Source organism: Corylus avellana, chromosome 4 (genome assembly GCF_965113065.1).
Source record: "Corylus avellana chromosome 4, dhCorAvel1.hap1.2, whole genome shotgun sequence".
In the NCBI taxonomy this organism is placed as follows: domain Eukaryota; kingdom Viridiplantae; phylum Streptophyta; class Magnoliopsida; order Fagales; family Betulaceae; genus Corylus; species Corylus avellana.
The window spans coordinates 7,387,837-7,399,717 of record NC_142493.1 but is presented as its reverse complement, the minus strand read 5'-3'; the positions used below and the strand labels follow the sequence as shown (position 1 = coordinate 7,399,717).

The 11,881-nt window shown below is 35.4% G+C and overlaps 2 protein-coding genes across 2 annotated transcripts; one reads left to right on the top strand and one right to left on the bottom strand.

The window, feature by feature from the left end:
- Nucleotides 1–164: 164 nt before the first annotated feature.
- Nucleotides 165–3,441, bottom strand: LOC132176974 (costars family protein). The gene is made up of 2 exons (XM_059589150.2): nt 3,288–3,441; nt 165–517 (listed from the first exon to the last, which is right to left on the bottom strand). The coding sequence occupies exons 1-2, from the start codon at nt 3,366–3,368 to the stop codon at nt 311–313; spliced, it is 288 nt and encodes a 95-aa protein (XP_059445133.1). The 5' UTR covers nt 3,369–3,441; the 3' UTR covers nt 165–310.
- Nucleotides 3,442–4,862: 1,421 nt separating this feature from the next.
- On the top strand, nt 4,863–11,354 carry LOC132179312 (GATA transcription factor 24). Its single transcript, XM_059592015.2, has 7 exons — nt 4,863–5,460; nt 6,522–6,605; nt 6,709–6,842; nt 8,497–8,619; nt 8,863–8,968; nt 10,743–10,814; nt 10,999–11,354. The coding sequence occupies exons 1-7, from the start codon at nt 5,152–5,154 to the stop codon at nt 11,095–11,097; spliced, it is 927 nt and encodes a 308-aa protein (XP_059447998.2). The 5' UTR covers nt 4,863–5,151; the 3' UTR covers nt 11,098–11,354.
- The last annotated feature ends 527 nt before the right edge of the window (nt 11,355–11,881 follow it).

The window sequence follows — 11,881 nt, the reverse complement described above, 5'->3', positions numbered from 1 at the left end:
GAGTAATGCTATTTAATAAATTGGCATATGACTGTGGTATAGCTTGATGATGTGACATTAAAAATCAATCATTTAATTAGCATTTGTAAAAATAGAAAAGAAAACCAATGGTTGATTATCACTATCACATTATTTCAGTTGGCTTCAACTTTTGACATAGATGATGACGATGACAAACTTGAACTTCAATTTTCATTTTTCAATCGAGTTCAAATAAAAGGGCAAACATATTTATATCAAATGCACAACATCACAAGCCAGTACAAGAAGATTTAATTCAAAACAACATCATCAAGCACAATTTTTTTATTTAACTCTTGGCAACTGCATCGGTTGCCACTGGCACAGCAACTGGAGTGGGTTTGAGTGTGATTTCCACGTTGTCGTGGACTCCTTGCAGCAGTAGCTCACCATCATATGTCAAAACTTTCCGCTTCTTTCCTGCTCTCAGTGTCCCAACCAGTGCTTCGAATATATTTGCACACCTATCGTCATGAAATAGCGTGCCAAATGTGACCTTCCACACCAACCAAAATTTTCGATTAGAAGATCCAAATGATGTATTAAGTATATAGTGTAAACTAGTTTAAATTAAAAAATTGCATGAAAGTCACTTCTCTCTCTAGCTTTTTAGAGAGAGAAGCTCTCTCCTATCAATGTGTAGGAGCTTTTCCACTCTGAGTGCAAGGAGTAGAAGTCCATCATGTGTCACAAGAGTGTTAAAAAATGAGGTGATTTTTAAAATCATCATTTGATCAAAATTCAATAGCAATTAATCACAAGTCCAATGGTGATTTTAAATGCCAGATTATCCTTGGAAGAACACAAGAGTGTCACAATAAGGACTTATAGTTTTTTTTTTTTTTTTTTTTTTTGATAAGTAATAAAATGTTTTATTAAAAAGCGTAAAGGCGCCTCAAGGTACACTGAGAGTATACAACAGGATCACCTAACTAGAAGGAGAAAAACGAAGAAGAAAATCATCATAGCTAATCGATGCTGGAAAGACATGCGCAACGGTTCAAAGATACAGAGTATGAAAGCAAGAGGCTAGTATGTCTTCCCAAGTCCCCTCCAAATTCTCAAAGCACTTATTATTCCTTTCTCTCCACAGAAGGACTTATAGTATTACTCGAGTGAGAGACATTCATCTTCCTAGTAGTGCCACCTTGTAGATCTCTCTCTCCCTCTCTCTGTCTTTGTATCTCTGTTTGTGTTTTGGAAGCCAGATTTATTGTCCATCTGCTGTCTCTGACCCCATCACTTTCACTGGCCTCTACATCACCCCCGACCACTCCCCTCCATTGTGTGTGGAGCCCGCCACTCCTAATTTTAGCTAGCACTTTCTTGACTCTTGTATATTCTATTCCCTTCTATGTCTTCTCCTTTCTCTTTGTAATAGGTGTCCTCTTTTTACCTATGGAGATCTTATATTCCTTGAGTGTCAATTGCAGCGCACTTTCCTCGCGGGACATCAAAGTGGAGTACTCCTCTTCAATGGTTTCAGTCCAATTGTTCTAAGTATAATGCAATTTTGCTAAAATTGGGTTTACGCAGTATTCAACTTTTTTTTGATAAGTAATGATGATATAAAAAGTGCAAAGGGGCGCAACCCACATACACGGGAAGTATAAATAGAGAGCGCCTAAGAGGAAGAGAAATGAAAAAGAAAATTAGATAAACTAATCACTAAAGGAGCTAGCTAAGCGGCCATCCAAGAGTAAAGAGTAAAAAAAAAAAAATGAGTCAATTCCTCTATGATCCTAGTGAAATTTTCAAAACATCTAGCATTTCTTTCATTCCAAATACACCACATAAGACACAGAGGGATCATCTTCCACACAACCGCGCTTCGAGATCGTCCTCTCGACCACTAGCTATCGAACAAGTCCCTCACCCTGCAAGGCATGACCCAAAGCAACCCAAACCGCTTAAAAATCGTGTGCCAAATAACACTTGCGAGCTCACAGTGGAGAAGAAGATGATCGACTGACTCTCCGGTCTTCTTGCACATACAACACCACTCCACTACCACTATGTTCCTCTTACGCATAGTATCATGAGTCAAAATTTTGCCTAAGGCCGCAGTCCACCCGAAAAATGTCACTCGCTGAGGCGCCTTAGTACGCCAGATGCTCTTCCAAGGAAACTCCTCTTGATTAGGATTGGACAAGGCCTTGTAGAGCGACTTAACCTCAAACTTGCCCTTCTTGGACGAAGACCAACAAATACGATCTACACTGCCTAGGGAAACTCTTGATCATGCAAATGATGGTAAACGAAAGCCACCAGACGGGTGAACTAGTTTTGTATGCTGATATGGCTAATGGCTTAATTAAATTGGAAAGACATGCCCAGTAGAAGGGTAAGGAGACAGTGGTTTTTGCACTCTCCAAAAATCTTGGTGGGCAGTTAAGTAGATTGCTGATACAATCTTCACCAACTAATTTGCAAATTCTTTTCTTTTTAAGTAAAAAGAATTCATAATCCAATTGCCAGAATCTGAAAGGAAACAGGTTACAGGAGGTTTGTAGACTGAGCAGGACACTTCAATAAATCATTCTCTATTCCAAAATTTAACCTTGTTTGACAATGCTTTTGGGATGCTTTTTATCTAAAACGTAAAATCATTAACAAAAAAACTCCAATCACAAAATACTTAAAACTGCTTTCGACAACACTTTTTTCAATAAAAAGTAAAAAAACACCCTCTAAAAATAAGGAAAAAAAGTTTCTCAGAGAAAGAAGAGGAACAGAAGAAAAAAGAAAAGTGCCCATCTTTACACTGGAAAAACGACAAACTTTCTCGCAATGAGATGAGAAATTCTTGTTCCAAAGAAAGCATGATGTTACCCACATCACTTATAATGAAGTTTTCAGTTCCGCTTCTTAAATAACATATAGAAACCCCACATAAAAGAGCACCGCAATAAATCAAAACAATGCTGGAGGAGGAAAAAGCAGGCAAACACACAAAATCTAATGAGCAATGCTGGAAACACAAACACGCAAAAGAAACTCAGACGCGGTTAGATCTCCGATCTATAAGTTACCAAATATCAGCTACAAATTACAGATCACCCGGTTCATGGCCCAAATAATCTAGATCCAGATCAAAATCACATCAACCATCGGACATTCAAATACAATGCAATTCGTTTCAGCCTAATTCTATGCATGTTTCTCGATCTGGGTCGGGTACGAAGGAATCCATACAAATATAACGGTGATAATCGAGAGAAAAATGAGGTGAAAATATGTTGAAAATAGTGTTTTTTAGTGTGCACCTTATAGGAACCATCGTCTTGGACCTTGCCAAGCCGCTTGATTTCTTCTTTCAGTCGCTCAACTTCCTCTTCCACGTTCATGGTTTCAGCCTCTTTCCAAAATATCTTCCGCTTACTATTTCAGCGTCTTATATTTTAGTACGATCGTTTCCAGGCAAAATATCTTTTTGGATAAAAGTGTTTTCTTTTTTAAAATAATAATGTTGTCACCCGATTAATGGCAAGTACTTTTATATAGTATTAAATTCACTTTTATCTTTTTTTTTTTCAATTCCAAAAGTTAAAAATTTGGCAATATATTCTTAATATTTCAAAAATTTTCAATTCAAATTCTCCGTTACTAATTTTTATCTAATTTGACAGAATTTTTTTTTAAAAAAAAAACATAGAGGGTAATTATGTAATTTTATATTTTCGTCCAATTTGACGAAATTAGTAATGAAATGTCTGAATTGAAATTTTTTGAAATATTAGAGGGTACATTATCCATTTTTAAATATTGTGATTCGATTAAAAAACTCCTGAAACTTTAAGAGTAAATAAATTTAATCCATATATATTTTGAATTATTTGTTAATATTTTTGTTTTCTTAAAATAATATTGACGCGGTTTTGGTTGCATTTTGTGCTAATCTTTATCTGAAATTATGTATACTTTCATTTCCTAAAATTGAGAATGAAGAGAGACGTGCAAACGGTGCAATTAATTAATTTTTTTTTTATTGTTTTTTTTTTTACATGTCGCATAAGGAGAGGGGAAATATATTCGAACTAGTAATCTGAGCTTCATAAAATGTGATTCCCAGCCAATTAAACTACCATTTGAAAACGCGTACAATCAAATTAAGCCAAAATCAAGATTAGAAACATCATTTAAATAAAGGGTAATTCTATATACCTTTTTTCTTAATAAGAATTCTATAAAGGGTAATATATATATTTTTTAACATGTCGGCAAAAGGAGAGGAAAAAAGGGTGGAGAATTCGAATTAGCAATCTCTATTTCATGAGACATGATTTTCTACTAATTAAACTACCCATTAAAAACGAATCAATCCTTATTTTTTTTAAAAAAAGTCTGACACGGTTATCTCAACATTTTAAGATAATTATAAAAATGTAATTTTTAATTTTTATAATCATAATTATTTTACAATATTTAATACGAGTTAAATCAATCTGTATTAAAAAAAAAAAAATAAAAAATAAAAAGAAATGCTTCCCAAGACTTCGTTTTTTTAAAGTTGTTCACAAATGATGTGTCACAATCTCATGAGTTGATGACATACTTTTCAAAATAATAAATCTCATGAGATAGTGGTACGTCATTTAGAAACTAACTTTTAAGAAAAAAAATTTGAGATGCCTATCCCTTCTTAAAAAAAAAAAAAAAGAAAATTTAATGATTAGTTGAAACATTATCGAATACTTTATAATATTTTTTGAGATAAAATAGTGGTTTTGGGTTTTGGCATTACTCTTCCAGTACCCGGGGGCCCCCCTATACAATCGTTTACTCCTTACAGTGGCATTCCCCGTAAATAAACACATAATCCGTGGCCATTTCCCACTCCTTTTCCTCCTCCTCTTCCTCCTCCTGCTCCTAATCCTTCTCTCTCCAGCATCTTCCTCTTCTTCCTCCACGTTCTTCCTCTCACACCACTCACAAACCCATCAATTTTTCTTTTCGCAAAACAATTTGGTATTTTAATTATTAGTATTTTCGTTTATTCAATCCGATTTTGACAATTGAATCTTTGACTTTTTAAGCTATTTCAACTTTTATATAATTAAATTTAAGGTTTTGTTTGAATTCGAAAACTTTTGCGCTTTTGAATTCCTTCTGTAATGTAACGCTGGAGCAATGCCGGAATCGAATCGCCAACCTCCGATGTACAATTCGGGAGCGATGAACAACAACATAGAGGGTCATATTGAGGACGAAGACGACGACGTTGCGGGCGCAGAGGAGTCCATAGACAACCCCCAGATGCGCTTTGAGGACGGCACCGTATCGGTGACCTTAAACGGTGCCGTTCAGGAGAGTGCTCCTATTTCTATGTTCGTTCCCGGGTCTGAGTATCCTCCGGTGGCCGGGAACGGTGGTTCTGACCAGCTCACGCTCTCATTCCAGGGCGAGGTCTACGTTTTCGACGCTGTTTCGCCGGATAAGGTTCGGGTTTTTGCTTCTGGGTGTTGCTGAATTTGGTGAATTGTGCGTTGTTTTGTTTGTTTGATGGTTATGCGGTTGAAGGATGTGTGGTTTTGACATGGGTTGTGGTTAATTTGGTGAATTCTTAAGTGTTTTTGTGCTGTGGTGCTTTTTAGCCATTTGGGTTTCAGTTGCTTTGTTGAACTATGCAGTTTATCATGCTTAATCACTTGGGTAGTAAGTGTTTTCAGCTTGCTTGCGATTAGTTTTGTGAATTATGCTACGCTTTTGTAAATTCACGTTGCTTTTTAGCCATTTGGGTTTCCGTTACTTTGTTGAACTATGCAGTTTATCATGCTTAATCACTTGGGAAGTCAGTGTTTTCAGCTTGCTTGCAGTTAGTTTTGTGAATCGCTTAGCCTCAAGAGTTTTGGTCATGCTTTAAGGCATCTAGGTTTTTTTTTTTTTTTTTTTTTTTTTTTTCTTCCTGATAAGTATGTAATATCATATTTTTTATGCTATTCACCTAAACCAACTTTGTTTTTTCATTTTTCTATCGCTTGGATTTGTGAATATGCTTCATTTTTATGTTCATGCGGTTTCACACTAAAATACTTATAGTCCAATTCCTTATTGATCGATAATGGCATATTTTGTTCTTTAGTGCTGTTTCAACCGGAAATGTTTAAGTTCTATCTGCTGAGTATGTATTTTGTGAAGTATGTGCTTTTTCCCCTAATTTTATTAGAGTTTTGGATGTGTAGAATTGTAGAAAGAGTTACATTCAAGTCACAGATTTTTTTCTTTCGTTTTGCTAAGCAATAATGGAGTACTTTTTTAAACATGCAATGTAAGCTGTAGTGGTTCTTGTGATGAATTTTGTGTTTTGTTAAGGAAAAATATTTTAAAAACTGATTACTCTATCCATTAAAAAGGAAAAATGAATAATGTGGTTCTTATTATAGATTTATACATTATTGAGTGGTTTGACAGTTGAAATGAGCGAGTATTTTAGGGTCTCAAGCTTGTAAATATTGAAGAATCATATGAGGAGTTTAAGTTCTTTTAGGTTGATTTAACAGGTGCAGGCAGTGTTATTACTTTTGGGTGGATATGAAATCCCTTCTGGCATTCCTGCTGTGGGGACGGCCCCTCTTAATCAAAGGGTATGTAAATGCTTAAAACATGTAAGCTTTCTCAAAACTATATACTGTTCCAGAGGGTATTGATTTCTTTTTACTTTCCCTGCCCCAATGGTTTTCTTTTCAGGGCGTGAATGACTTTCCTGGAAGGTCAATTCAACCACAGAGAGCTGCTTCTCTAAGTAGATTCAGGGAGAAGAGAAAAGAGCGATGTTTTGATAAGAAAATCCGTTACAGTGTGCGGAAAGAAGTTGCACTCAGGTATTATATTGCATTTCTGTCTGAGGTACATTTTGTTAATGCAAAACAAGTTGAAGAATAAAAGTTGGTTAGTCTTGTTGTATTAAGTGGCTCTTATTATAATTCTATCCGGAAAAAAAGTAATAAAAATAACAGAAAAAGAAAAATGTTGGCGTCCCATTTTGTTGACTTGTTCTATAATTTGAGACCATTTAGGTGTTTACTTTTCCAAGTATCAAGTAAATGACAACTACTGCAATGAGTTCTGGAGCATGTATGTGAAAAGATAACACACTCACCTTTTGGGGCTTTCTGATTTATATTGTCTTTTGTAAAGGAAACATAGTGCATAATAGTAAGTCATGGTTACACAGAACTATGCACTTGGCTGTGTCTCAACAACACTGTTTCAGCAAATGTCAAAAAAGAAGTATGAGTGTATAAGTGATCAAAGAAAAATCAAATAAAATTTTTTAAAACATTTCTGCTAGTATTTTAATTTTAAGTGAACTTGTTAACTATTAAGAAAAAAAAGCTTTTCCATCTTTAACTTTACCTACACTCTGTTACTGCTATTTCCTCATTGCCAAGCTTGTTTAGTATAATCCTCTTTGGGTTGAGGGGATACCAGGGATTCTATTGTTTCTCTGCACTGATTATTTGCTTATTCCTTGAATAAGCATCCTTTAAATTAGTAAGGGTAATCAATTTTCAATGCCAACATGGCACAATTGTGCTGGCAATGGGCCTGAGAGGGAGAGGAGGGGTCAAGGTTTCAGTACTTGTCATAGACACAGAGAAGGCATTTGCATTGATTGATATTCTCTGCACGTAAGATTGCTAGTGTATTGCAGAGAACAACCTAGTGTTGGCAGAATTTGAAGCTGGGCTTCCTAGCACTCTGCAATACAACACTAATGAGACAAGACTAAATTTGAAGCTGGGCTCTTGTATTGCAGGGTGCTAGGAAGTGCAATTTGGCCATGGTCTAGCTGGCTTTAAATTTAGTCTTGTCTCATTAGTTCTTAGAACATCCAACTGTTAAATATTAGGTCTCTATGCTTTTTGGCATTGTAAATAAAGACATTCACCTTCCTTTTTCCCTGCCTCTAATCCCGGAATGGAGTGTGGAGCTTTATATCTAGAAGCTTTAACCAATTTTTGAAAAACCTTGAGTGGTTATTTCCCAGAGACTCAAAGAGGTTGGTTTTAATAAATAATAATGACTATGATCTCAATAATAATTTATGGCTGAACATCTATTTTTTTGCCCGGTAGAGTTTGTTTCTGTTTTTGTTTTTGTTTTTTTTTTTGTTTTTGTGGTGGTGGGGGGGATGCAGCAGTGTTAAGTTGTTGCATGCTTCCCTATCAGTGTGTCCAAGTGATTCATGATTATATGTGAGAAAATTGGAGCTTGAGAATCTTTTATGCCCTTTTCTCTTGTCTTGGTTGATTAATGGACACTGAAAAAAGTGATGGGCCTTTGGGATGCTAAAATAAAGATAAAAGTGCTAATGTCTATTGTTTCAGTAGTAATATTTATCAAGCGTAGAAACTATCTTTTCCGTCCAACGTAGAATAGTTGAATCATCCTTTTTCTTTTTTTTCTTCCTTCTCTCCCCACCAATATTTTTGCTGCCTGAATGGGCTCATGTTTCATCTGTGGCTATGTCAGGATGCAACGTAAAAAGGGTCAGTTTACATCAGCCAAGGCTATATCTGATGAAGTGGGCTCAGATTCTTCAGTTCATCATGCAACACAGGGTTCTGGACAAGATGATGGCTTGCAGGAAACCTCGTGAGTGTTAATCTTTGTTTTTGAATGTATAAGTAACTTCTTTTCTATTCTATGGACCATATAATGATATATCCTATCTCCTGCCTATTGGCCTTTCCATTTAAGGTGATATAAATGCTCCCTGCGTTTCTGATGCATCTCAGAAGAAGATGATAGTTGCAAGTTGGAATTTAGTATCATTATATAATTGTAAAGAAAATATGTATTCTCTCTCTCTACATCTTTGCGCGATGGTCTGTGCAGATGTACACACTGTGGAATCAGTTCAAGGTCAACTCCAATGATGCGTCGAGGGCCAACTGGTCCAAGAACTTTGTGTAATGCATGTGGGCTCAAGTGGGCCAACAAGGTTGGTACAATCAGCAAAAAATATACTGATTGATTTTCTTTGCTCTAATTAATTAAATATATGCATCTTTTGGAATATCATGTATATTGAGTGCATTTTGAGTAATTGTATTGGTTGCATAATCTTCACCTTCACTTTTTATGGATGTATTATCCTGATTTTTTGTGATTTTAGTTGGAGTAGATGGTGATTCAGTGACTGAATGAAAAAGTCTTCATAATTTTTGGAGCTTATATTGATTAGCCAATTACTGTTTGAACTTGTGATGACCTACCCTTTTTTCCCCTTCATATTTCTTTTGGGGCAATTCTGTGACTTATCAAGATTCATGCCCGAAGATTTGGTCAAAGTGATACATATTCAAGAAGTTCTGTGGTTTATGTTGCTTGCTAATATAATTTTAAGTGGCAAGCTTGAGGGAACTTAAACCAGGAGAAATGATATTGAATTGAAGATTAAGGATAAGCAAGACAAGAATACATGGATTACAGATTGTTATGAGTGGCAACTGGATTATGTCGAAATTGGTTTCTGAAAGGTTTGAAACAGTGACCTTTCTTTGTGGTGTAGTGATCTACATTTTTTTTTAAGTAATTCAATATCATTAAAAAAGCGCTAAGTATCTACAATTTTTAAGTAAGGAATGATAGCTTAAGGGGACCATGGTAGAATATGTTCTGTATTGGAGGGAGAACAATGTGTCATGATACAGCATTCTAGGTAGTTGAGGGACCTGTCTAGGTAATTATTAACTAAAGTGAGGATGTTGGGAGAAATGATTCACGATTCACAGTCGCATAAGATGGAATTAGAAATGGATGCATATGGTGTAACGTTAGTGTTGATTACGATGAAGGTTTGATAATCTTCTGCAAAACTTGATTCAGTCCATTTGAAGCTGTCATATGAATGCTATACTACACTTGTTAACATATCATTGTCACTGAGGTCAAAAATCTATGCTGGAGTAGCTTCCTGTATAGAAGAGTTGAGGTAACCCTTTTGCAATCAGTTACTGACCTTTGAAAGAAATAGGAAGGAAGAAACAGTATTATCATGTATCAGTTTAGTTTAGACTCTTACTCCCAGTGTACTTTGGGGCGCCTTTACGCCTTTTAATAAAACAGTTTATTACTTATAAAAAAAAAAGTTTAGTTTAGACTCTTCTTTGTTGACGGTGATGAAATTTTTATAATTCCATGCCTTGTATGTGAGTCCCTGCAAAATGCTGTTTCTTAAAACGTTATTATTGTTTTTTTTTCCTTTGTTTTATCATTATTGTTTTACTTGGTCTTTGTCCATATAAATATCTAGACCAAGCATTAAACAAACAAACAAACAAATAAATAAAAAGAAGACGTTGCCAACTGAAGAGGAATAATGATACTGCATAAGGTTAAATCATATTGTTTACTGTCTCTATCTGTTCTCTTCACTTCATTCTTGATTTGATCTTTTCTTCTGGCTTTTGTAATGAATATTATGCGAGTTGATGAGGTTGTAGAATCATAATTTTTTTTTTTTTTTGTATCCCATGGTGCTTGAATTGCTTCCTCTGACCAACAAAAAGAAGAAAAAAAAATATTTGTTTTTCTCCTTTTTTCTTCATCCACACCCGACTTTAATTTTTTTAATATGCTTGAAGACATGGATATTTAAACTCATAACCGCGTATGCTAAACCTTGTAAATTTCTTTGAAGATGATGAAATTCCCCAAGACTAAAACCCTGGTGCTTGTTTCAGTGATCTCAAGATAATGAATTGAATTTGCAGGGAATTCTACGAGATCTTTCTAAGGTTCCAACTGCGGGTCCCCAGGATCCTTCTGTGAAGCCAACTGAACAGGTGAGCTACGCCCTTTGTGAAGAACATACTGTTTGTTCTTTGAGCCTTCCCCCCACCTAACCCAATTCTTTTTCTTGCCCGCCTGCATCTTTGTTATATAATGTATATTTTTATATATCTGTGTGTGTTGGGCAATTTTTTCTATCTTTTCTCTTCCCCTTTTTCTCATGGGTGTTTATCACAGAGTGACGGTGAAGCGAATGACTTAGATGCTGTAACCCAGGCTGTAGAAATTGTCTCCTCTTCGAATGGCGATAACTCAGCTGTAACTGTGGAAAGGTGAGTAACAAGACGCTTATGTTGCGGCAAGTGACACGCCTTTTTTTTCTCAAGTAATTGATCTAAATTCACCTGTAATAACTTTCAACTTGCTGTAACAGAATGTACATACAATTTAGTGCTCTCAACTCTTCTTAAACACTTATTATTTCTGTAATTTGAGTGTAGTAGTGTATGGACCATAATGGAATTTCTGTCTAAATTTTGTATGTGTATTAATATCTCCTCTTGGAAAAAAAGAGAGCAATGTTTTGGGCATTTCTTTATTCTTGCAGCACTATTCTTGGCATTTCTGCACACGAGTGAACATCTACTTTCTTCACATGGATAAAAATTTAGGGGGAAGGGAAAAAAATTTTAATTATAACTTTTCAGGTAGCTAGATCTTTTTCGAATAAAATCATTTATATCTCGTAGTTAGCTTAAAATTTTGTGGAAATCGCTAATATTTGCATATATTCAAGCCTTGCTATACATTATAGTGACCCAAAATTTACATCAGAATTACCAACCATTCTGAAATTCTCCAATGCTTGACTGAGATTTGAGAAACTGACCTTTTTTTGGTTGGTGGAGGCTGTGGGTTTAGATGACTAGGGTTTGAGAAGGAAAGAGGCACCTCATTATCAATGTGATACAATTGTCTATGATTTGAGAGAATAACTTCTTTAAGGTTTTGGCATAAACCAAGACTTTTGTGCCCTCCAATAAGATTGACATATCGGCATGGAATAAGAAAATCAAATGTTAACAAAACACCATATCAAACCTAGTCTAAAAAAAGTTAA